Raw genomic sequence first — 25,000 nt, forward strand, 5'->3', positions numbered from 1 at the left:
TCTCCTTCCCCTATCTCTAAGGCTGACTTAATTCAGAGGATGTGAACACAGCCTCTACTGCAGGTCTACAGAGACCGGGTAGCCCGTAGCAACGAGTCCAGAACCCCAGACTCATGCAGCTCCCCCTACAACAACCCCAGAGGGACCTGGTCGAAAACCTTCTCCAAGTCCACAAAGCACATGTAGACTGGTTGCGAGGGTAAAGAGCTGGTCCACGGTTCCATGAGCGGGACGGAACCCACACTGCTGGTCTTGAATCTGAGGTTGGACCAGCGGTCGGAGCTCCTCTCAGCACCCTGGCGTAAACTTTCCCCGGGAGGCTGAGTAGTGTGATACCACGATAGTTCGAGCACATTCTTCGGTCCCCTTTTGGGAACCACCACCCGGGTCTGCCAGTCCAAGGGCCCTGTTCTGTTCCTGACCCCCACGCAACATTGACCCCTCCTCCCGACTCCAAGAAGAGACTCTGAACTGCGGTTTGGTGCATGAGCACAAACAGTCAGAGCCTTCCTCCCCGTAGGCATCCCTCTGGTTCTCTGGGGGCTCGTGAGGATCCCCACTCCCGCCCGACGCCTCTCACCCTGGGCAACTCCAGAACAGAGTCCAACCTTCTCCAGGAGCTTGGTTCTAGAGCCAGTGCTGTGTGAGGAGGTGAACCCAACTCTATCTGGCTGGTACTGCTCCACCTCCTCCACCAGATCCGGCTCCTTCCCAGCTAGCGAGGTGACGTTCCAAGTCCCTACAGCTCGTCTATGACTCGTGAAAACATAGTCGATCTTACGAGACCGCTTCTTTCAGAGCAACATTTTATTACCAATCGTTCACACATTCATATTGTGCAGATCCAACCATTAAGACCAATAGGCCAGTTGGGTTCTTTTCGTGGAGAGGATGCATCTCGTCCTGCCGAGGTTATGAAGAGGTCATCGTTGTTCCTTGAGCCGACGCCCTGTGCAGGCGAGGTGACGTGTGTCTGTTGAGGTGAACATCTCGCCACGCAGGAGCGTCTGGAGATCGTTTCGAAGACCTTTTTGACCACGGGCAGCGGCTCAGAGGTCCAGTCGAACACAGAAGGACTCAGAAATGAAGACGTAACAATATTTGTGTCGTGAAGCCGAAGACGAGTTTATCGATAACCAATAAGTGCCAAGAATAAGACGTTTTCTGATATTAACACTCTGCATTATTGATATTTAAAATGAGATGACGACTCCAACTGTGTAGTTTATTTGTAACTTCAGATTTATTCGATTATAATTATGGTCAAATAACTTTCTGTGTCTACATACGTAGCTATAAAGGATCCGCATGACTTCCTGTCCACATGACTTCCTGTCCACGTCTGCGTGGCCCAGAATGCTCGATCGCGTACATGTGTGTTTAGAATCGTAACAAATATACTTTACCTTTGATTGAAGTGTGTGTAATAAAGTAACGCACCCGGAGAGAACTGCATATGCTGTCTTACCCTCTGCATCCTGCAGGGGGCATCAGTGGATGCAACGCCCAAGAAGGAGAAGCAGGAGAAGGGCAACGAGAACTACCAGAAGGTCATAGAGGTGAGAGCACTCGTGCACCCGTCTTCTTTCGAGTGGTTCAAAGGTATCTTTTGTTGTTCCCGCTGCACATCGTGGTGTTTCTTTGGTGCATGTCCAACAGACCGCCTGTCAATCAATCAATGTGGGCGGGGCTGGGATGTCTGAAGTTTTTCTTGTGGTGGTCCTGTCTTATTCTCTTCAGAAATGGTGACTCTCATGGCTCAGAATGATTTCATTGTGTATCCATCCTCACAGCATTAGCCACATGTAATAATAATAATTTTCATAATAATTATACTAAAAATTATAATAATAACAGGATGAAAATCAGTGTTTATCCAATACTCACACAAAATGGACATTGGAAGACTTGTTGGTGTATCTAATCGTTCCGCCTCCCCATCAATACTCTCTTTTCAAACATGACGACCCCCACCGCCCTCCTTTTCGATCAAAAGTTCAGCCAATCAAATCGATAGTTTCTTTCGTCCAATAGATTTTTGCTTTCATTCTTCCATCTTGCCACATCATCTATTTTCACCTATTCATAAGTAACACATTTTCTCACACTGTTACTATTCTAAATGCCAAAATGTGATTCAATTCAATTCAGTTCAGTTTATTTGTATAGCCCAATTTCACAAATGACAAATTTGTCTCGGAGTGCTTTACAATCTGTACACATAGACATCCCTGCCCCAAAACCTTGCATCGGACCAGGAAAAACTCCCAAATAACCCTTCAGGGGGAAAAAAAGGTAAGAAACCTTCAGGAGAGAACAGAGGAGGATCCCTCTCCAGGATGGACAGAACAATAGATGTCATGTGACCAGAAGGACAGATTTAGAGTTAAAATACATTCAATGAATGTGACAGAGTGTATGAATAGTTCATAGTAGGCATATTCCACGATGGAGACCTCCACGATCCATCAGGCAGATGGCGGTAGAGAGGCGGAGTGGACAGAGTCTCAACAGTGGGCGGAGTCTCAACAGGACAGTGGCGTGGTCAGGAGCAGGAATTCCACAACCCAGACCTCGATGATCCATCAGGCAGATAGGATCTATGCCGTCTCATAGGGTCCGATGACCCCATGAGACGTGAAGTCAAAAGGACTCCGGGGAGAAAGCAGAGTTAGTAACGTGTGATTGAGAGATGAAAATTCATCCTTAAGGAGAGAAAAAAGAGGAGATAGGTACTCAGTGCATCCTAAAACGTCCCCCGGCAGCTATAAGCCTATAGCAGCATATCAAGGGGCTGGACCAGGGCAAACCTGATTCAGCCCTAACTATAAGCTCTGTCAAAGAGGAAGGTCTTCAGTCTACTCTTAAACGAGGTGACTGTGTCTGCCTCCCGGACTGAAGGTGGAAGCTGGTTCCATAAAAGAGGAGCTTGATAACTAAAGGCTCTGGCTCCCATTCTACTTTTTAAGACTCTAGGAACTACAAGTAGTCCCGCATTTAGTGATCACACATTCCATATGTGTTTCAAAATCCCTTTGAAGTGTGTGCACAGTTTTTTCGCTCATTGTTGTATGAAAATGTGATCAGCATTTCCTCCACTCAGAGAGTACAGAAATGTCAGTGAACATTAAAATGTGTCTAAAGAAACCAGATTTTGGAAATCCTCATCATTAAACAGATAAGTTAAAATAGTAGTTGTTTAAATAATTTTGATCTTAATTTAGTTTTTAGCTTCAGTATCTCACGGTCATCCATTTGCCAAATATTATAAATGTTTCATTTCAATTCAGGTACAGGTAGCATTTCATTATTTTTACAACAGACAAACAAAAGAAATGTTACGATTATTTTAACATTTTGGAAACTGGACACAGATCGTTTTCTGTATGTTTGCAAAAGAAACAAAAGGGGGCCTGACACTGAGCTTTGGGGAACCCCACGAAAGTCTTCTTCGGTAATTTACATGAAGATAGGGATACGTCATTTTTGTGATTGTACTTTAACAGCTTCAAGAGAATAATAAAGCGTCTCCTGCACATTTCACAGAGCATTGCAGTCGACTTGGACATATTTGCTCTGAATAAACTGAAATGTGATTTCCAGCATGTTTTATTCTTATTTATTTATTATCATGTCAAACCCATAAATAATATCTCAGACACTTTTAATTTGAGAATAAATTGTACTGTTGTTAAGAACAGAAAATGAAACCGCAAACATATATATGAGTCTCTTTTAAATGTGTCACTTGTGATTGGGCCTCGCCTCCCTCTGGCCACACCCTCTTGTCTGTAGATCCTGGAGAGGCTGAATAGGATGTGCAGCAGCGGCGTTTGGAAGAAGCAGCAGAGGCTGTTGAAGAACATGGGAGCGCACAAGGTCATGCTGGACCTGCTGCAAGTGTCGTATGACAAGGTAAGACTGGATCCCGCCGCAATAAAAGCTTCTTAATTGAAGCTCTGAGCCGTGGCGGATTGAATCTGCTTTGACCCAGCGCACAATGCAAGGCTCCAAATAAACAATCAATGTACTCAATTAATATTGGATTGCTGCGGAGCTTGTTGTTTTTATTGTTTTTATTCATGGTGTTTAAAGCCTGTATTCTGCACAGTTACAGATAAAGATATTATATATTAGAAATAGCCTTTACAAAAGTTATATATATTTCAGACTGTTAAATGTTTGGCACTAGATTATGAATAAAGGCTCTCACCCAATGAATAAAAGAACATATTTATACAAAGACTGTGGTTCGGTGGCCCTTTGGGGCCTTTGGGCTCTTTAAGGTATTTGGGGTCTTTGGGGCCTTTGGGGCCAGTGTAGCTGTGGCTAAAGTAAGTACACTCATTGTCCTCTGAAGATGAACCCGCTCGTCCTCTGTCTGTCTGCAGAACGACGTGAAGATGCAGGAGATCATCAAGTTCACTCATCTGTTCCTGCAGAAGTTCTGCACAGGGAACCAGGAGAACCAGAGTCTGCTGCACAAGAACCTCAGCCTCTTCCTCAACCCGGGGGTACAATGCCTTTAAAAGTCACCCGTCAATCAGCAGAAGATACACTCGTTACTCTTTCAGTTCAGTTCATCACTTTAGTCTTTTAAGATTTTGAACTTTTATTTTGACAAGCCGAGCCAATTTGAGACGTTCAGTATGCTTCCTCAAAAGATTACGTGATGCAACTTTAATCTTTTGACCATCAACACATTCTGAGTCCGTTAATGAGATACGGGTTTTAAAATGAATCTGCGGCAGTTTTAATAACTTGTCATTTATCAAGAAAAAATGGCAAATCATGTTCTGTCTTATATGATTGTTCAAGGTTCAAGGTTTTTTATTTGCCATCTGTGCCTAGACCAGCAGTCCAGACACATCGGAATTATTTTTGCAGGGTTCTAGGGATTGTAGTTTCGGACTTTGACAAAACAAACAATATGAACCACTTTCTGACCAAAGGCAATCAAACTAATCAAAAACATGGAAGAATAATGCAAATAACTGCCAAATAATTGGCTAAAGTTAATGTCATTATGATCGCGTTTACCAGAGGAGGGAGGTGCTCAGTGTATCCTAGAGGAGATAGGTGCTCAGTGTATCCTAGAGGAGATAGGTGCTCAGTGTATCCTATAGGAGAGAGGTGCTCAGTGTATCCTAGAGGAGATAGGTGATCAGTGTATCCTAGAGGAGATAGGTGCTCATTGTATCCTAGAGGAGAGAGGTGCTCAGTGTATCCTAGAGGAGATAGGTGATCAGTGTATCCTAGAGGAGAGAGGAGCTCAGTGTATCCTAGAGGAGATAGGTGATCAGTGTATCCTAGAGGAGATAGGTGATCAGTGTATCCTAGAGGAGATAGGTGCTCAGTGTATCCTAGAGGAGATAGGTGCTCATTGTATCCTAGAGGAGAGAGGTGCTCAGTGTATCCTAGAGGAGACAGGTGCTCCGTGTATCCTAGAGGAGATAGGTGCTCAGTGTATCCTAGAGGAAAGAGGAGCTCAGTGTATCATAGAGGAGAGAGGTGCTCAGTGTATCCTAGAGGAGATAGGTGCTCAGTGTATCCTAGAGGAGAGAGGTGCTCAGTGTATCCTAGAGGAGATAGGTGCTCAGTGTATCCTAGAGGAGAGAGGTGCTCAGTGTATCCTAGAGGAGATAGGTGCTCAGTGTATCCTAGAGGAGAGAGGTGCTCAGTGTATCCTAGAGGAGATAGGTGCTCAGTGTATCCTAGAGGAGATAGGTGCTCAGTGTATCCTAGAGGAGAGAGGAGCTCAGTGTATCCTAGAGGAGATAGGTGCTCAGTGTATCCTAGAGGAGAGAGGAGCTCAGTGTATCCTAGAGGAGATAGGAGCTCAGTGTATCCTAGAGGAGAGAGGAGCTCAGTGTATCCTAGAGGAGATAGGAGCTCAGTGTATCCTAGAGGAGAGAAGTGCTCAGTGTATCATAGAGGAGAGAGGTGCTCAGTGTATCCTAGAGGAGATAGGAGCTCAGTGTATCCTAGAGGAGAGAGGTGCTCAGTGTATCCTAGAGGAGATAGGAGCTCAGTGTATCCTAGAGGAGATAGGAGCTCAGTGTATCCTAGAGGAGAGAGGTGCTCAGTGTATCCTAGAGGAGATAGGAGCTCAGTGTATCCTAGAGGAGAGAGGTGCTCAGTGTATCCTAGAGGAGAGAGGTGCTCAGTGTATCCTAGAGGAGATAGGTGCTCAGTGTATCCTAGAGGAGAGGTGCTCAGTGTATCCTAGAGGAGATAGGAGCTCAGTGTATCCTAGAGGAGAGAGGTGCTCAGTGTATCCTAGAGGAGATAGGAGCTCAGTGTATCCTAGAGGAGATAGGAGCTCAGTGTATCCTAGAGGAGATAGGTGCTCAGTGTATCCTAGAGGAGAGAGGTGCTCAGTGTATCCTAGAGGAGATAGGTGCTCAGTGTATCCTAGAGGAGAGAGGGCTCAGTGTATCCTAGAGGAGATAGGTGCTCAGTGTATCCTAGAGGAGATAGGAGCTCAGTGTATCCTAGAGGAGAGAGGAGCTCAGTGTATCCTAGAGGAGATAGGAGCTCAGTGTATCCTAGAGAGAGGAGCTCAGTGTGTCCTAGAGGAGATAGGAGCTCAGTGTATCCTAGAGGAGAGAGGAGCTCAGTGTATCCTAGAGGAGATAGGAGCTCAGTGTATCCTAGAGGAGGGCTCAGTGTATCATAGAGGCAAGAGGTGCTCAGTGTATCCTAGAGGAGATAGGAGCTCAGTGAATCCTAGAGGAGAGAGGTGCTCAGTGTATCATAGAGGAGATAGGAGCTCAGTGTATCCTAGAGGAGATAGGAGCTCAGTGTATCCTAGAGGAGAGAGGTGCTCAGTGTATCCTAGAGGAGATAGGAGCTCAGTGTATCATAGAGGAGATAGGTGCTCAGTGTATCATAGAGGAGAGAGGTGCTCAGTGTATCCTAGAGGAGAGAGGTGCTCAGTGTATCCTAGAGGAGATAGGAGCTCAGTGTATCATAGAGGAGAGAGGTGCTCAGTGTATCCTAGAGGAGAGAGGTGCTCAGTGTATCCTAGAGGAGAGAGGTGCTCAGTGTATCCTAGAGGAGAGAGGAGCTCAGTGTATCCTAGAGGAGAGAGGTGCTCAGTGTATCCTAGAGGAGAGAGGTGCTCAGTGTATCCTAGAGGAGAGAGGTGCTCAGTGTATCCTAGAGGAGAGAGGAGCTCAGTGTATCCTAGAGGAGATAGGAGCTCAGTGTATCCTAGAGGAGAGAGGTGTTCAGTGTATCATAGAGGAGATAGGTGCTCAGTGTATCCTAGAGGAGAGAGGTGCTCAGTGTATCCTAGAGGAGAGAGGTGCTCAGTGTATCATAGAGGAGAGAGGTGCTCAGTGTATCCTAGAGGAGAGAGGAGCTCAGTGTATCCTAGAGGAGAGAGGTGCTCAGTGTATCCTAGAGGAGATAGGAGCTCAGTGTATCCTAGAGGAGAGAGGTGCTCAGTGTATCCTAGAGGAGAGAGGAGCTCAGTGTATCCTAGAGGAGAGAGGAGCTCAGTGTATCCTAGAGGAGAGAGGTGCTCAGTGTATCCTAGAGGAGAGAGGTGCTCAGTGTATCCTAGAGGAGAGAGGAGCTCAGTGTATCCTAGAGGAGAGAGGAGCTCAGTGTATCCTAGAGGAGATAGGTGCTCAGTGTATCCTAGAGGAGATAGGTGATCAGTGTATCCTAGAGGAGAGAGGAGCTCAGTGTATCCTAGAGGAGATAGGTGCTCAGTGTATCCTAGAGGAGAGAGGAGCTCAGTGTATCCTAGAGGAGAGAGGTGCTCAGTGTATCCTAGAGGAGATAGGTGCTCATTGTATCCTAGAGGAGAGAGGTGCTCAGTGTATCCTAGAGGAGATAGGTGATCAGTGTATCCTAGAGGAGAGAGGAGCTCAGTGTATCCTAGAGGAGATAGGTGCTCAGTGTATCCTAGAGGAGAGAGGAGCTCAGTGTATCCTAGAGGAGAGAGGTGCTCAGTGTATCCTAGAGGAGAGAGGAGCTCAGTGTATCCTAGAGGAGATAGGTGATCAGTGTATCCTAGAGGAGATAGGTGCTCAGTGTATCCTAGAGGAGATAGGTGCTCAGTGTATCCTAGAGGAGATAGGTGCTCAGTGTATAGTATAAGTGACATGTGGATTTCAATAAGAACAGATTTGAATAACTGAGTAAATAATCATATCAACTGGATGCAGCTGCTGGAGGCGGAGACTGTGCAGCACATCTTCTGTAACAACTACCAGCTGTGCAGCGAGATCTCCGAGAGCATCCTGCAGCACTTCGTCCACTGCCTCGCCACGCACGGGCGCCACGTGCAGTACCTCTACTTCCTGCACACCATCATCAAGGCCGAGGGCAAGTACGTGAAGAAGTGTCAGGACATGATCATGACCGAGGTGAGGACGCATCATCATCATCTTCATCATCCTCACCATGAAGACGGCCTCGCTGTAACGCTGTCGTCTCTCTAGCTGACGAACGCCGGCGAGGACGTGGTGGTCTTCTACAACGACAAGACCTCCTTCAACGTCATGCTGGAGCTGATGGCCGAGAGCAGGGAGGGCGTGGGCGAGAGCAGCCCGCTCAGGTACTGTCACCGACATCCTTACATCGTGTTCTAGAAGGTACTGTCACCTACATCGTGTTCTAGAAGGTACTGTCACCTACATCATTACATCGTGTTCTAGAAGGTACTGTCACCTACATCGTGTTCTAGAAGGTACTGTCACCTACATGGTTACATCGTGTTCTAGAAGGTACTGTCACCTACATCCTTACATCGTGTTCTAGAAGGTACTGTCACCTACATCGTGTTCTAGAAGGTACTGTCACCTACATCGTTACATCATGTTCTAGAAGGTACTGTCACCTACATGGTTACATCGTGTTCTAGAAGGTACTGTCAACTACATCGTGTTCTAGAAGGTACTGTCACCGACATGGTTACATCGTGTTCTAGAAGGTACTGTCACCTACATCGTTACATCGTGTTCTAGAAGGTACTGTCACCGACATCGTTACATCGTGTTCTAGAAGGTATTGTCACCTACATCGTTACATCGTGTTCTAGAAGGTACTGTCACCGACATGGTTACATCGTGTTCTAGAAGGTACTGTCACCTACATGGTTACATCGTGTTCTAGAAGGTACTGTCACCTACATCATGTTCTAGAAGGTACTGTCACCTACATCGTTACATCGTGTTCTAGAAGGTACTGTCACCTACATCGTTACATCGTGTTCTAGAAGGTACTGTCAGCTACATCGTGTTCTAGAAGGTACTGTCACCTACATCGTTACATCGTGTTCTAGAAGGTACTGTCACCTACATCGTTACATCGTGTTCTAGAAGGTACTGTCACCTACATCGTTACATCGTGTTCTAGAAGGTACTGTCAGCTACATCGTGTTCTAGAAGGTACTGTCACCTACATGGTTACATCGTGTTCTAGAAGGTACTAGAAGTATAAAGGACTACGTGTACCTCTGAGGTTAGTCCAGTATAAAGGACTACGTGTACTCTGAGAGGTAGTATAATCCTCACCTGGTGTTCCAGGTACCACATCTCTCTGGTGGAGCTCCTGGCAGCCTGCGCTGAGGGCAAAAACGTTTACACGGAGATCAAGTGTACGTCTCTGCTGCCGCTGGAGGACATCGTCAGGGTGGTGACGCACGACGACTGCATCACCGAGGTACCACACATGGAGAGTTACTGTATCATATAAACATACAAACACATCAACACATCAACATATAAACTTAGAAACATATCAACTTAGAAACATATAAACTTAGAAACTTCAGCTACAGTAAGAATTCAAAGTTCTGGTGATGCGTAATAATGCAGATAATATTATTGTGTCATAATTATTGATGCATCCATGTCTTTTCTCTCTGTCTCTCTCTACCTGTCTCTCTCTCTACCTGTCTGTCTCTCTGCCTGTCTCTCTCTACCTGTCTCTCTCTCTCTGCCTGTCTCTCTCTCTCTGCCTGTCTCTCTCTCTCTCTCTGTCTCTCTCTCTACCTGTCTCTCTCTCTGTCTCTCTCTCTCTGCCTGTCTCTCTCTCTGCCTGTCTGTCTGCCTGTCTCTCTCTCTGCCTGTCTCTCTCTCTGCCTGTCTCTCTCTCTGTCTCTCTGCCTGTCTCTCTCTCTCTGCCTGTCTCTCTCTCTCTCTCTCTGCCTGTCTCTCTCTACCTGTCTCTCTCTACCTGTCTCTCTCTCTCTCTGCCTGTCTCTCTCTCTCTCTCTCTGTCTCTCTCTACCTGTCTCTCTATACCTGTCTCTCTCTCTGCCTGTCTCTCTCTCTGTCTCTCTCTCTCTGTCTGTCTGTCTCTCTCTCTCTCTGCCTGTCTGTCTGCCTGTCTCTCTCTCTGTCTCTCTCTGTCTCTCTCTGCCTGTCTCTCTCTCTCTCTGTCTCTCTGCCTGTCTCTCTGTCTCTCTCTCTGTCTCTCTGCCTGTCTCTCTCTACCTGTCTCTCTCTCTGCCTGTCTCTCTCTCTCTCTGCCTGTCTCTCTCTCTGTCTCTCTCTCTCTGCCTGTCTCTCTCTCTCTCTCTGCCTGTCTCTCTCTCTCTCTGCCTGTCTCTCTCTGTCTCTCTGCCTGTCTCTCTATACCTATCTCTCTCTCTGCCTGTCTCTCTCTCTACCTGTCTCTCTCTCTCTCTCTGCCTGTCTTTCTCTACCTGTCTCTCTCTCTGCCTATCTCTCTCTCTGTCTCTCTGTCTCTCTGTCTCTCTCTCTCTGCCTATCTCTCTCTCTGTCTCTCTGTCTCTCTGTCTCTCTCTGTCTCTCTGCCTCTCTCTCTCTGCCTCTCTCTCTCTCTCTCTGCCTGTCTCTCTCTGTCTCTCTACCTGTCTCTCTCTCTCTGCCTGTCTCTCTCTCTCTCTGCCTGTCTCTCTCTCTCTCTCTCTACCTGTCTCTCTCTACCTGTCTCTCTCTCTGCCTGTCTGTCTCTCTGGCTCCAGGTGAAGGTGGCCTACGTGAACTTTGTGAACCACTGCTACGTGGACACCGAGGTGGAGATGAAGGAGATCTACACGTCCAATCACATCTGGAAGCTGTTTGAGGACTTCACCGTGGACATGGCCCGGGTACGCGCGGCGAGCCCCCAGTGAAGACCGGGCGCACGGAGTGTTTCAGGTATTGCGTCATCACCTGTGCTCGACACAGCTGTTGATGCGTTGCTATGGTTTCTGGCGTTTCCTTGGCAGGTGTGCAATAAGCGCGATCAACGTCTTTCTGATCCCATCCTGGAGAAGTACATCATCAACGTGGTCTTCGACACCATCATCGCCTTCTTCAGCTCGCCGTTCTCCGAGAACAGCACCTCTCTGCAGGTGAGCTTCGGGGTTCAGCTCCTTCAAAACCAAAAACGGGAACGTTATATCCAGCATTCATACGTTTGTATACGAATGTCGTGAATCCGCTGTGCTCCTCCAGACTCACAACACCATCATGACGCAGCTGCTGCAGTCGTCTGTGCGGCTGCTGGACTGTCCCTGGCTGCAGCTGCAGCACCGAGGACAGGTTGAGACCTGCATCAAGACCCTCGCCATGACGGGTAACGTGCAGAGGAACCGCCCCGAGGACACGGGGTCGAGTGTTTCTACTTTTACCAGGAGATCTGAATACTTCTTCAATGTTGCTCAGGACAAGGACCCCCAAAATATAATAGAGAGATGGAGCACGGACCCCCTACTCTCTCTCTCTCTCTCTCTCTCTCTCTAAATATATATATATGTATATATATTAGGGCTGTCAGCGTTAACGTGTTAATCTATGCGATTAATTTGGCCGCGTTAACGCACTAAAATATTTTAACGCAATTAACGCAACTTTTTTTTACATTTTTTGTTATTACATTACATTACATGTCATTTAGCCGACGCTTTTATCCAAAGCGACTTACAATAAGTGCATTTCAACCTAGAGTACAAACTAAGAACAACAAGAATACAGGAAGTAACATTTCCTCAACATAGTCGAACTACAGTTATATACTTTATTAATCCACAAGGGGAAATTAGTTATCTGCATTTAACCCATCCTTAGTTATTAAGGAGCAGTGGGCTGCAGTGATGCGCCCGGGAAGCAACTGGGGGTTCAGTGCCTTGCTCAAGGACACTTCGACTTGCTTCCGGTGTTCGTTGAAGTTTTTACACTCCTCTGAGTGTCAAACCGCGGCAGTACGGTTTGACACTGTTTCCGTTTTTAAAACAATTATTTCTCCGCGAAAATAAGGAGCAGAAATCAGTTTAACTCGTGGATGAATCAGTCGGGTTTCCTCCTGCTCCTCCTTCCTCCCGTCTCCCCCTCTGATACACAGAGGAACGGAGGGGCGACGTGTCGGGGGACGCGGCGCGGAAAGAACTCGTCACACGAAACCTTCAACGTGATTGGTCAATCCGTTTGTCTGTCAACATTTTGCGAAAAAAACAACCAATGAACACTCAGTAAATCACAAAGGACCTCCCACCTCACAGGTGAGGCTCATTTAGCAACCCGTCAGTCAGAAGACAGAGAACACGGCGCGAGGACAATGAGCCTCATTGAATAGAGCTGAGATTGGTCTGGAATGTTTGATGTAGAACACGTGGGGGTGTGTCACATGCAAACGCCTTTAAAAGGTGAATTTACATTTTTTTGTAAAATGGAGAACATGAGCCCAGCCTCCAGAGGGTGAACGTGACATATGTGAATGTCAGTCAGTCACCAAGGCCACTGGTTCTGCTGCTGTTCAATGTTAAAGATGACAGGACCAATGGGGTCTCAATATACTTCTTTTTTTTTACTAATCTGGATGTTTCACTGAAGAAACAATTTATCATCCACAATATTAAATACCTCACTGGCACTTTATAGGTAGGAGCCTCTTTGAAAACACAGCTCTGTGTGAAGTTTTGTCTTTAAAAAGAAGAAAAAATAACTTTTAATCGCGATTAATCGCGATTAATGAATTTCAAAATGTGCGATTAATTAGTTAATTTTTTTAAATTGATTGACAGCCCTAATATATATATACATATATATATACGTATATATATATATCCACGTATATATACTGTTTATATATATATATATGTATACAGTATATACATACGTATATATATATACGTATATATACAGTACATATACACTGTATATATATATATACAGTATATATACAGTATATATATACTGTATATATACATATATATATACAGTACATATATATATATATAAGTATACAGTATATTTTATGTAGTATGTTGGATTCATGTTCATGTGTATAAAAAACATATTTAAATTGTCGGAAGAAAATGTATAAAAATCTTTTTACATTTATGAAAAATGGTCTAATCACCCAAAGATTCCCGTTCCCCTGCAGTACCTACGCTCAGCCACTAGGCGTCTCCCTGGTGTATCTGTGACCGTCGAGTTGTGCTCTCCCTCTCCAGCCAAGAGCCGCTCCATCGCCATCCCTCTGGACCTGGAGGCTCAGATCAGCATCATGATGTCCAGCTCCGCTCTCAACTCTCTGTCGCGCTCCAACCCCAACTACAAGTCCTCCTTGCGCTCCTCCAGGCCCGTCGCCGCTAGCAACCCCTGGGACTACAAGAACATCATCGAGAAGCTGCAGGTACGCGCGCGGCTCACGGAGAAGGTTTGGAGGAGCTCCCCCGCGGGAGCAACACCCCGTGGAAGGGAGTCCTCCAAGTCTGAACATGAATATGACGTATAGCATCGGTATAAAATACAAAGAATATGCAGATATGCAGCACTCCCATGTTTTATTTAATAATCCTCGTTGATGTTAAAGCTTCGCTTTTGTATTTAGTTGGATTGTTTGGTCCTTCTCTCCCTCCTCATTGGGTCCTACTCTTGGAGGGTAGATGTATAGGTATAAACATGTGGGAGGGGATGGGTGGGAATGGCGGGTGTGTATGTGGATATGGATGGATTTCGATGTGTGCTGATTTTATTTTGTTGTAGATATATATGATTTTTTTTCTTCTCGATGTCATGGACTAATCTGTTTGTGGAAAATGCAAAATAAAAAGTTATAAAAAAAAGAAAGCTTCACTTTTAAAGACAAAAAACATCAAAATAGAGAATAAAAAATAAATAAAAAATGTAATCGTAGAAACAACTTTAATATCCCCTTAAAACAACCCAAATACCTGTATTTAAATGAATTACTTTAGATTCTAGTGTTAATATAACATTTGATATTTAGCAAGGCAGTAATATTGATGTATAGTGCGTGTGTGTGTGTGTGTCTCAGGACATCATCAACACTCTGGAGGAGCGCCTGAAGCCGCTGGTGAACTCTGAGCTCTCTGTGCTGGTGGACGTCCTCCACCAGCCGGAGCTCCTGTTCCTGGAGGGCACCGACGCCCGGCAGCGCTGCGAGTCCGGAGGCTTCATCTCCAAGTAGGTCCGGGTCCAAAGGAGGCCCAGACGTAGGGCGGCGGCGGCGAGCTGAGGGATGACAGGGGTGGCGTTTGTGTCCGCAGGCTGATCCAGCACACCAACACACTCATGAACGCGGAGGAGAAGTTATGCATCAAGGTCCTGAGGACTCTGCAGGAGATGCTGATCCGGAATCTGGACTTTGACGAAAAGGTCAGTCAACGAACCCACTCGGAATTATTCTGATAACCTGCATTGACCACTTCATGAACACCTGAGTTGGTTATTTTTGGTAAAGTTTATGAAAATAAATCCCTTATTGTTTATGGTGACTTTAATATTGACCTTTGTAAAATTGATGTTTGTAATGGTCTGAATTGAATTGGTCTCTGGCCTCTTATTGATAAACTGGCATCACTGACTGATTGATCACATGATTACAAATGACCACGTAACGCGTGGTTTGTTTCTAACTGATATCAGAGATCATGTTCCTGTTTTTGTGATCCTGAGAGAATTGAGGCTTTCAAGATGGACCTTAAAGACACAGCTGGATGAGCCTCATCAGGCCGATGACGCTTTTGTTTTCATATTTTTGGAGTTATATAATAAGCATTGTCTTATTAGAAGCTGTAGGGTAAATAATAAATATATAGGAAAGCCATGGATGACTAACAGTCTGCAAAGAGCATGTAAAAATAAATATTTACAACGGAGAACCAATGAAAGTGAAGGAAAATATAAGTTTTCTAAGAATAAACTGACTTCCATTATGAGATCGCAGAAGAAGGAATTATATAATAAAATACTAGAGGGTAGTCAAAATAATATTCAAAGAACTTGGAAAGTGATCGATCAGATTATCCGAAATAAAGGCGACAAATCTGAATTTCCATGTTATTTTCTAAACAGCTCTGAGAGTGGACGATTTAAAAAGTATTTTAGATGATTTTAATGATTATTTTGTGGGTGTTGGAACAACTCCAAAAAAATAACAATAACGATTTGTTTGATAACCTTATATATTATATATTATATGACCTTATTAAGGACAATTTAAATCCCATGTTCCTTTGTGCGGTAAATGAAACTGATATCATTGAAATTGGCCGTGATTAACCAACATGGCCGCCGCTGAAGAAAGCGACTCGCTGACTAGCAATGAGTGACAGGTGGATCATTTACAATGAAAGGTGTGTCCTGTTGTTTCAGGGAATGGCCCTGCGGAAGGTTCTCCTGCAGAACTACCTGTTCCCCAACAAGAAGAGCAGCCCCAAGAACGACCTGGCGGAGCTCGGAGCCTCAGGTACGCCGCTAGTATTTTAAAGCAAGGGTTCATCACAGAGACGCTGAGAGAGAATAACACTTATTAATAATCATTATTACTTATTATTAACCACCATTACTTATTGACGAGCGACCCTGTTCTCAGGAGCAACAGACCATACAAAGAACGAGGTCGCGAATACAAGGAGACGAGTTTCCTCTGTAGGAGCCTTAGAGATAGGGTAAGGAGATGAGTTTCCTCTGTAGGAGCCTTAGAGATAGGGTAAGGAGATGAGTTTCCTCTGTAGGAGCCTTAGAGATAGGGTAAGGAGATGAGTTTCCTCTGTAGGAGCCTTAGAGATAGGGTAAGGAGATGAGTTTCCTCTGTAGGAGCCTTAGAGATAGGGTAAGGAGATGAGTTTCCTCTGTAGGGGCCTTAGAGATAGGGTAAGGAGATGAGTTTCCTCTGTAGGGGCCTTAGAGATAGGGTAAGGAGATGAGTTTCCTCTGTAGGGACCTTAGAGATAGGGTAAGGAGATGAGTTTCCTCTGTAGGGGCCTTAGAGATAGGGTAAGGAGACGAGTTTCCTCTGTAGGAGCCTGAGAGATAGGGTAAGGAGATGAGTTTCCTCTGTAGGGGCCTTAGAGATAGGGTAAGGAGATGAGTTTCCTCTGTAGGAGCCTTAGAGATAGGGTAAGGAGATGAGTTTCCTCTGTAGGGGCCTTAGAGATAGGGTAAGGAGATGAGTTTCCTCTGTAGGAGCCTTAGAGATAGGGTAAGGAGATGAGTTTCCTCTGTAGGAGCCTGAGAGATAGGGTAAGGAGATGAGTTTCCTCTGTAGGAGCCTTAGAGATAGGGTAAGGAGATGAGTTTCCTCTGTAGGAGCCTTAGAGATAGGGTAAGGAGATGAGTTTCCTCTGTAGGAGCCTTAGAGATAGGGTAAGGAGATGAGTTTCCTCTGTAGGAGCCTTAGAGATAGGGTAAGGAGATGAGTTTCCTCTGTAGGGGCCTTAGAGATAGGGTAAGGAGATGAGTTTCCTCTGTAGGAGCCTGAGAGATAGGGTAAGGAGATGAGTTTCCTCTGTAGGGCTCAGCCTTAGAGATAGGGTAAGGAGATGAGTTTCCTCTGTAGGGGCCTTAGAGATAGGGTAAGGAGATGAGTTTCCTCTGTAGGGACCTTAGAGATAGGGTAAGGAGATGAGTTTCCTCTGTAGGGGCCTTAGAGATAGGGTAAGGAGATGAGTTTCCTCTGTAGGGGCCTTAGAGATAGGGTAAGGAGATGAGTTTCCTCTGTAGGGGCCTTAGAGATAGGGTAAGGAGATGAGTTTCCTCTGTAGGGGCCTTAGAGATAGGGTAAGGAGATGAGTTTCCTCTGTAGGAGCCTTAGAGATAGGGTAAGGAGATGAGTTTCCTCTGTAGGAGCCTTAGAGATAGGGTAAGGAGATGAGTTTCCTCTGTAGGAGCCTTAGAGATAGGGTAAGGAGATGAGTTTCCTCTGTAGGAGCCTTAGAGATAGGGTAAGGAGATGAGTTTCCTCTGTAGGAGCCTTAGAGATAGGGTAAGGAGATGAGTTTCCTCTGTAGGAGCCTTAGAGATAGGGTAAGGAGATGAGTTTCCTCTGTAGGGGCCTTAGAGATAGGGTAAGGAGATGAGTTTCCTCTGTAGGAGCCTTAGAGATAGGGTAAGGAGATGAGTTTCCTCTGTAGGGGCCTTAGAGATAGGGTAAGGAGATGAGTTTCCTCTGTAGGGGCCTTAGAGATAGGGTAAGGAGACGAGTTTCCTCTGTAGGAGCCTTAGAGATAGAGGAAGGAGATGAGTTTCCTCTGTAGGAGCCTTAGAGATAGGGTAAGGAGATGAGTTTCCTCTGTAGGAGCCTTAGAGATAGGGTAAGGAGATGAGTTTCCTCTGTAGGGCTCAGCCTTAGAGATAGGGTAAGGAGATGAGTTTCCTCTGTAGGGGCCTTAGAGATAGAGTAAGGAGATGAGTTTCCTCTGTAGAGCTCAGCCTTAGAGATAGGGTAAGGAGATGAGTTTCCTCTGTAGGAGCCTTAGAGATAGGGTAAGGAGATGAGTTTCCTCTGTAGGAGCCTTAGAGATAGGGTAAGGAGATGAGTTTCCTCTGTAGGGGCCTTAGAGATAGGGTAAGGAGATGAGTTTCCTCTGTAGGAGCCTTAGAGATAGGGTAAGGAGACGAGTTTCCTCTGTAGGGGCCTTAGAGATAGGGTAAGGAGACGAGTTTCCTCTGTAGGAGCCTTAGAGATAGAGGAAGGAGATGAGTTTCCTCTGTAGGAGCCTTAGAGATAGGGTAAGGAGATGAGTTTCCTCTGTAGGGCTCAGCCTTAGAGATAGAGTAAGGAGATGAGTTTCCTCTGTAGGGCTCAGCCTTAGAGATAGGGTAAGGAGATGAGTTTCCTCTGTAGGGCTCAGCCTTAGAGATAGAGTAAGGAGATGAGTTTCCTCTGTAGGGCTCAGCCTTAGAGATAGGGTAAGGAGATGAGTTTCCTCTGTAGGAGCCTTAGAGATAGAGTAAGGAGATGAGTTTCCTCTGTAGGAGCCTTAGAGATAGGGTAAGAAGATGAGTTTCCTCTGTAGGGGCCTTAGAGATAGAGTAAGGAGATGAGTTTCCTCTGTAGAGCTCAGCCTTAGAGATAGGGTAAGGAGATGAGTTTCCTCTGTAGGGGCCTTAGAGATAGAGTAAGGAGATGAGTTTCCTCTGTAGAGCTCAGCCTTAGAGATAGGGTAAGGAGATGAGTTTACTCTGTAGGGCTCAGCCTTAGAGATAGAGTAAGGAGATGAGTTTCCTCTGTAGGGGCCTTAGAGATAGGGTAAGGAGATGAGTTTCCTCTGTAGCGGCCTTAGAGATAGAGTAAGGAGATGAGTTTCCTCTGTAGGAGCCTTAGAGATAGGGTAAGGAGATGAGTTTCCTCTGTAGGAGCCTTAGAGATAGAGTAAGGAGATGAGTTTCCTCTGTAGGAGCCTTAGAGATAGGGTAAGGAGATGAGTTTCCTCTGTAGGGGCCTTAGAGATAGGGTAAGGAGATGAGTTGCCTCTGTAAATGTACCATTTTAAATGTATATATCATTATTATTTGTTTTATTTTACATTTTTTATTATGTTCTGTATATATATATATATATATATTGTTTTTAATTTAATTTAATTTAATTTTTTTAATTTATTTGTATTTATTTATTTGTATTATTATTATTATTATTTTAAAAGATGCATACATGAATATGATGTATGTATATATATATTTATATATATTTACATATATATATTATATGGTAAACAACAAAAACAACCAGATAACAGTACTTTAGAAGCGGCTTCATGTCTTCATGTCTTCATGATGAATAAACATATTTAAAATGTTTTCCAGGTGCGGAGCAGGAGCGCGACTGGGCCGTGGTGGCCGCCGTTCAGTGTCGCCTGGACCGAGAAGGAGGAACCAAGCTGTTCACCGATCTGGTGATGAACTCCAAGAACGAAAAGATCTTCCAGGAGAGCATCCAGCTGGCCATCTGCCTGCTGGAGGGCGGGAACACCGAGATACAGGTGGGTCACGACCTCAGGGATCTGAGTCCTGGGGGGACGGGAACATAGAGATGCAGGTGGGTCACGACCTCAGGGATCTGGATCCTGGGGGGACGGGAACATAGAGATGCAGGTGGGTCACGACCTCAGTGATCTGGGTCCTGGGGGAGCGGGAACATAGAGATGCAGGTGGGTCACGACCTCAGGGATCTGGGTCCTGGGGGGACGGGAAAATAGAGATGCAGGTGGGTCACGACCTCAGGGATCTGGGTCCTGGGGGGGCGGGAACACCAAGATGCAGGTGGGTCACGACCTCAGGGATCTGGGTCCTGGGGGAGCGGGAACATAGAGATGCAGGTGGGTCACGACCTCAGTGATCTGGGTCCTGGGGGGGCGGGAACACCAAGATGCAGGTGGGTCACGACCTCAGGGATCTGGGTCCTGGGGGAGCGGGAACATAGAGATGCAGGTGGGTCACGACCTCAGTGATCTGGGTCCTGGGGGGGCGGGAACACCAAGATGCAGGTGGGTCATGACCTCAGGGATCTGAGTCCTGGGGGGGCGGGAACATAGAGATGCAGGTGGGTCGCCTGAGTGCTCGCAGGTGAAGCTCCGCCCTAAACCCGCCGTGTCAACGTTCTCCTGCAGAACTCCTTCTACAAGCTGATGATGGGCGACAACAAGTCGGAGAAGTTCTTCAAGGTTCTTCACGACCGCATGAAGGAAGCTCAGACGGACATCAAAGCCTCCGTGTCGGTCAACGTGGGAGAGATGACGCACAAGGCCAACGAGAAGGAGCTGGAGACCGGTGAGCCCGGTTCAAGTCTTTCATGTGTAATATTTTGAATTAAAAATTTTTGTAAAATATTCTAATATTTTAGATTTTTGTTGTTGAATTTTTTTAGGAAAAAAGGTTGTGAGAATGTTTTATTTTGAAAAAGATTGTTGTAAAATATTTCAATATTTTAGATTTTTAAAAAGATTTTTTTTAGGAAAAAGGTCGTGAAAATGTTTTATTTAAAAAATAATTATTGTAAAAAATATATATATTTTAGATTTTTTAAAGAAATCTTTTAGGAAAAAAGGTTGTGATATTTTTTAAATTTGAAAATAATTGTTGTAAAATATTTCAAGATTTTAGATTTTTAAAAAAAAACATTTTTAGGAAAAAAGGTAGTGAAAATGTTTTATTTTGAAAGTCCTGAGAAAGCTAAACGCAGGATCCCTTTAGATAATTGCACATTATTTGTCATCTAATCTGAGTTCACGAGACCAGAGGTTTGAATCAGCTGAACGATGAGGAGGCTCTTCAGCATCAGTTCTTCCCGCGACAGGAAGTGCCCCCCTGCTGGTCCAGGGTCAGTCCATCTCCCCGGCGCCCGCCCAGCCCGCGGCGGAGCAGGAGGTGGAGATGGAGATGGGACCAGCTGTGACCATCATGAAGCCCATCCTGAGGTTCCTCCAGCTGCTCTGTGAGAACCACAACCACGACCTGCAGGTACGGACCGGATGCAGGAAACGGATCCTCCACGTAAACTTCCCACAATGCAGTGGGTTCGTCCGTGAAGCTGTTACTTTTGAATGTTCTCCCTCTGTGCTTCCAGAACTTCCTGCGTTGCCAGAACAACAAGACCAACTACAACTTGGTGTGTGAGACTCTTCAGTTCCTGGACATCATGTGTGGAAGCACCACCGGAGGCCTGGGCCTGCTGGGCCTCTACATCAACGAGTCCAACGTCCACCTGATCACCCAGACCCTGGAGACGCTCACCGAGTACTGCCAGGGCCCCTGCCAGGAGAACCAGGTAGACCGCGCATCACAGGGAGGTGTGGAGGCAGCGCGACTCCCCGAGAACATGGACGCTCAGCGCGTGTGTGTGTGTGTGTTGCAGACGTGCATCGTGACCAACGATTCCAACGGCATCGACATCATCACAGCGCTGATCCTGAACGACATCAGTCCTCTGTGTCGGTACCGGATGGACATGGTGCTCCAGCTGAAGGTACGCCGGCCACACGGTGCCTCATGTGTTAGAGCTGCATTCTCTCCCCTGACCACCAGGGGGCGACTCCTCTGGTTGCATAGCAGTCTATGCTTCATGTGTTAACGCTGCATTCTCTCCACTGACCACCAGGGGGCGACTCCTCTGGTTGTATAGCAGTCTATGCTTCATGTGTTAACACTGCATTCTCTCTCCTGACCACCAGGCATTCATTATAAACACTAAAGTATAGATTTTCAGATGACACAATATCTGATCAAGAGTATTGATTACAGGAGCATTGAGTTATCTCATGCCTCCGTGAGAGATGTCACCATGGCGTTAAACACGCCTTCACAATAAAAGCTCCTTCATTAATTGCAGGACTTCTTATTTCTTGCTTGCACTTCCTGTGAGCCGGTGTTTGACTTCCTGTCTCCTCCCCCAGGACAACGCCTCCAAGCTGCTGCTGGCCCTGATGGAGAGCCGCCACGACAGCGAGAACGCCGAGAGGATCCTGTTCAACCTGCGGCCCCGAGAGCTGGTGCAGAACCTTTCATACGGGTCACGTCAACGCTGGGGTTAGTGGCGTGTGTTCAGATGTAATGTGTGTGTGTATGTGTGAGCAGATGGAGGTGATAAAGAAGGCCTACCAACAGGACAGTGAGTTCGAGGGGGGGGAGGTGTCTCCCCGCGAGGTGGGACACAACATCTACATCCTGGCTCAGCAGGTAACGCCGGCTCCTCATTGGCTGCCTGGAGGTCCCACTCTGCTCTCGCTCAGTGGTTGTAGTTCTGTGGATACGTTTTCACTGTTGTTTGTTTGTTTGTTTGCAGCTGGCCAGACACAACAAGGTCCTTCAGAACCTCCTGAAACCTCAAAAGAACAGCAAAGAAGGAGATGAGGGAATCTCCTCCATGGTAAGCTCTTCATCCAACCATCCATTCATCCATCCATCTATCCCTCCATCCATCCCTCCATTCGTCCATTCATCCCTCCATCTATCCATCCGTCCAACCCATCCCTCCATTCGTCCATTCATCCCTCCATCCATCCATCTATCCATTCATCCCTCCATTCATCCATCCATCCCTCCATCCATCCCTCCATCCATCCATCCCTCCATTCATCCATCCATCCCTCCATCCATCCATCCATCCCTACATTCGTCCATTCATCCCTACATCTATCCATCCGTCCAACCCATCCCTCCATTCATCCATTCATCCCTCTATCCATCCATCTATCCATCCATCCCTCCATTCGTCCATTCATCCCTCCATCCATCCATCTATCCATCTGCCCAACCCATCCATTCATCCCTCCCTCCATCCATCCATCCCTCCATTCATCCCTCCATCCATTCATTCATTCATCTCTCCATCCCTCCAACCCTTCATCCATCCCTCCATCCATTCATCCCTCCATTCATCCATCCCTCCATCCATTCACCCCTCCATCCCTCCATCCATGCATCCCTCCATCCATCCATTCATCACTCCATCCCTCAATCCCTCTATCCATTCATCCCTCCATCCCTGTGCTTCTCCTCCTCCAGTTGAACAACCTGAACAACCGCCCTCTGTCCCAGATGTTGAAGTCTTCAGCTCCAGCTGCTGTGGTGGAGCAGGACCCTCTGGAGTACTACGAGCTGCTGACCTCCCAGATAGAGGTACTACGACTAGTAGTACTAGAATACTACCACTAGTAGTACTAGAATACTATGACTAGTAGTACTAGAATACTATGACTAGTAGTACTAGAAAACTACCACTAGTAGTACTAGAATACTATGACTAGTAGTACTAGAATACTACCACTAGTAGTACTAGAATACTACGACTAGTAGTACTAGAATACTACCACTAGTAGTACTAGAATACTACCACTAGTAGTACTAGAATACTACGACTAGTAGTACTAGAATACTATGACTAGTAGTACTAGAATACTACGACTAGTAGTACTACTGCTACTGTAATACTACCACTAGTAGTACTAGAATACTACTACTACTACTAGTACTGTAATACTTCTACTACATATATACACTACCGTTCAAAAGTTTGGGGTCATCCAGACAATTTTGTGTCTTCCATGAAAACTCACTTTTATTTATCAAATTAATTGAAAATTGAATAGAAAATATAATCAAGACATTGACAAGGTTAGAAATAATGATTAATATTTGAAGTATTCATTTTGTTCTTCAAACTTCAAGCTCAAAGGAAGGCCAGTTGTATAGCTTATATCACCAGCATAACTGTTTTCAGCTGTGCTAACATAATTGCACAAGGGTTTTCTAATCAGATATTAGTCCTCTGAGGCGATTAGCAAACACAATGTACCATTAGAACACTGGAGTGATAGTTGATGGAAATGGGCCTCTATACACCTCTGGAGATATTTCATTAGAAACCAGACACTTCCACCTAGAATAGTCATTTACCACATTAACAATGTATAGTGTGTATTTTTGATTAATGTTATCTTTATTGAAAAAACAGTGCTTTTCTTTGAAAAATAAAGACATTTCTAAGTGACCCCAAACTTTTGAACGGTCGTGTATATACAGTATATATATATATTGATATGTATATATACAGTATATATATCAATATATGTATATATATATATACATATATTGATATATATATATATATCAATATATCTATACAAATATAAATATATGTACATATATTTATATATATACATATATTGATTTATATATATATATCAATATATGTATACATATATAAATATATGTATATATGTACATATATTTATATATATACATCTATTGATTTATATATATCAATATATGTATATATATACATATATTGATATATATATATACATATTTATATATATATACATATATTGATATCTATATCCATATATTGATATATATATCATTATCTGTGTATATATAGTTTATAAGAATGTGTGTGTTTAGTTGTTTAGTTGTTGTTTAGTTGTTGTTTGTTTACCCCCCAGATCGTGCGTGACGACCGCAGCATGGAGCAGATCGTGTTCCCGGTGCATCCCATCTGTGACTACCTCACCGAGGATTCGAAGGTCAGGGTGTTCAACACCACGGAGCAGGACGAGCAGGGGTCAAAGGTCACGCACTTCTTTGAGCAGACCTCCTTCCTGCACGGGGAGATGGAGTGGCAGAAGAAGCTGAGGAGTGAGACCCACGCACACACACGCACGCACACACACACACACACACACACACACACACACACAGACACACACACACACACACACACATACACAGACAGAGACACACACACACAAACACACACACATACAGAGACACACACACACACACACAGACACACACACAGATACACCCACACACACACACACACACAGATACACCCACACACACACAAACACACACACATACACAGAAGACAGACACACACACATACATATGCACAGGGTGAATTGTTTAAACAACGTGTGTGTGTTCCTGTGTGTGTGTGTGTGTCTGTCTGTGTTCCTGTGTGTGTGTCTGTCTGTGTTACTGTGTGTGTGTGTGTGTGTGTGTGTGTGTGTGTGTTAGGTATGCCCGTGTTGTTCTGGTTCTCCAGGAGGATGTCCTTGTGGGGAACCATCTCCTTCAACCTCGCCGTCTTCATCAACCTCATCATCGCTTTCTTCTACCCGTACGATTCAGGACAAGGTACTAGTACTACTGAGAATACTACTGGTACTACTGAGAATACTACTGGTACTACTGAGAATACTCCTGGTACTACTGAGAATACTACTGGTACTACTGAGAATACTACTGGTACTACTGAGAATACTACTGGTACTACTTAGAAT

At 45.2% G+C, this 25,000-nt stretch overlaps 1 protein-coding gene across 3 annotated transcripts in view; it reads left to right on the top strand.

The window, feature by feature from the left end:
* The window catches only part of itpr3 (inositol 1,4,5-trisphosphate receptor, type 3), a 72,569-nt gene that overhangs the window by 39,918 nt on the left and 7,651 nt on the right, over window positions 1–25,000 (top strand). For 2 of the 3 annotated variants that reach the window (XM_056423726.1, XM_056423728.1), the window contains 24 exons: window positions 1,485–1,559; window positions 3,796–3,915; window positions 4,392–4,514; window positions 8,181–8,381; window positions 8,457–8,572; window positions 9,543–9,678; window positions 10,949–11,074; window positions 11,195–11,320; window positions 11,424–11,544; window positions 13,421–13,602; window positions 14,248–14,396; window positions 14,480–14,588; window positions 15,588–15,681; window positions 19,023–19,198; window positions 19,826–19,985; window positions 20,512–20,675; window positions 20,782–20,982; window positions 21,070–21,180; window positions 21,608–21,703; window positions 21,789–21,890; window positions 21,997–22,080; window positions 22,719–22,832; window positions 24,158–24,350; window positions 24,735–24,854. In XM_056423726.1, coding sequence (XP_056279701.1) covers window positions 1,485–1,559; window positions 3,796–3,915; window positions 4,392–4,514; window positions 8,181–8,381; window positions 8,457–8,572; window positions 9,543–9,678; window positions 10,949–11,074; window positions 11,195–11,320; window positions 11,424–11,544; window positions 13,421–13,602; window positions 14,248–14,396; window positions 14,480–14,588; window positions 15,588–15,681; window positions 19,023–19,198; window positions 19,826–19,985; window positions 20,512–20,675; window positions 20,782–20,982; window positions 21,070–21,180; window positions 21,608–21,703; window positions 21,789–21,890; window positions 21,997–22,080; window positions 22,719–22,832; window positions 24,158–24,350; window positions 24,735–24,854 — 3,199 coding nt within the window. The remainder of the gene's footprint in view (window positions 1–1,484; window positions 1,560–3,795; window positions 3,916–4,391; window positions 4,515–8,180; window positions 8,382–8,456; window positions 8,573–9,542; window positions 9,679–10,948; window positions 11,075–11,194; window positions 11,321–11,423; window positions 11,545–13,420; window positions 13,603–14,247; window positions 14,397–14,479; window positions 14,589–15,587; window positions 15,682–19,022; window positions 19,199–19,825; window positions 19,986–20,511; window positions 20,676–20,781; window positions 20,983–21,069; window positions 21,181–21,607; window positions 21,704–21,788; window positions 21,891–21,996; window positions 22,081–22,718; window positions 22,833–24,157; window positions 24,351–24,734; window positions 24,855–25,000) is intronic. The other variant, XM_056423727.1, reaches the window with a different exon arrangement.

The sequence above is a fragment of the Pseudoliparis swirei genome, chromosome 9 (genome assembly GCF_029220125.1).
Source record: "Pseudoliparis swirei isolate HS2019 ecotype Mariana Trench chromosome 9, NWPU_hadal_v1, whole genome shotgun sequence".
Classification (NCBI taxonomy): domain Eukaryota; kingdom Metazoa; phylum Chordata; class Actinopteri; order Perciformes; family Liparidae; genus Pseudoliparis; species Pseudoliparis swirei.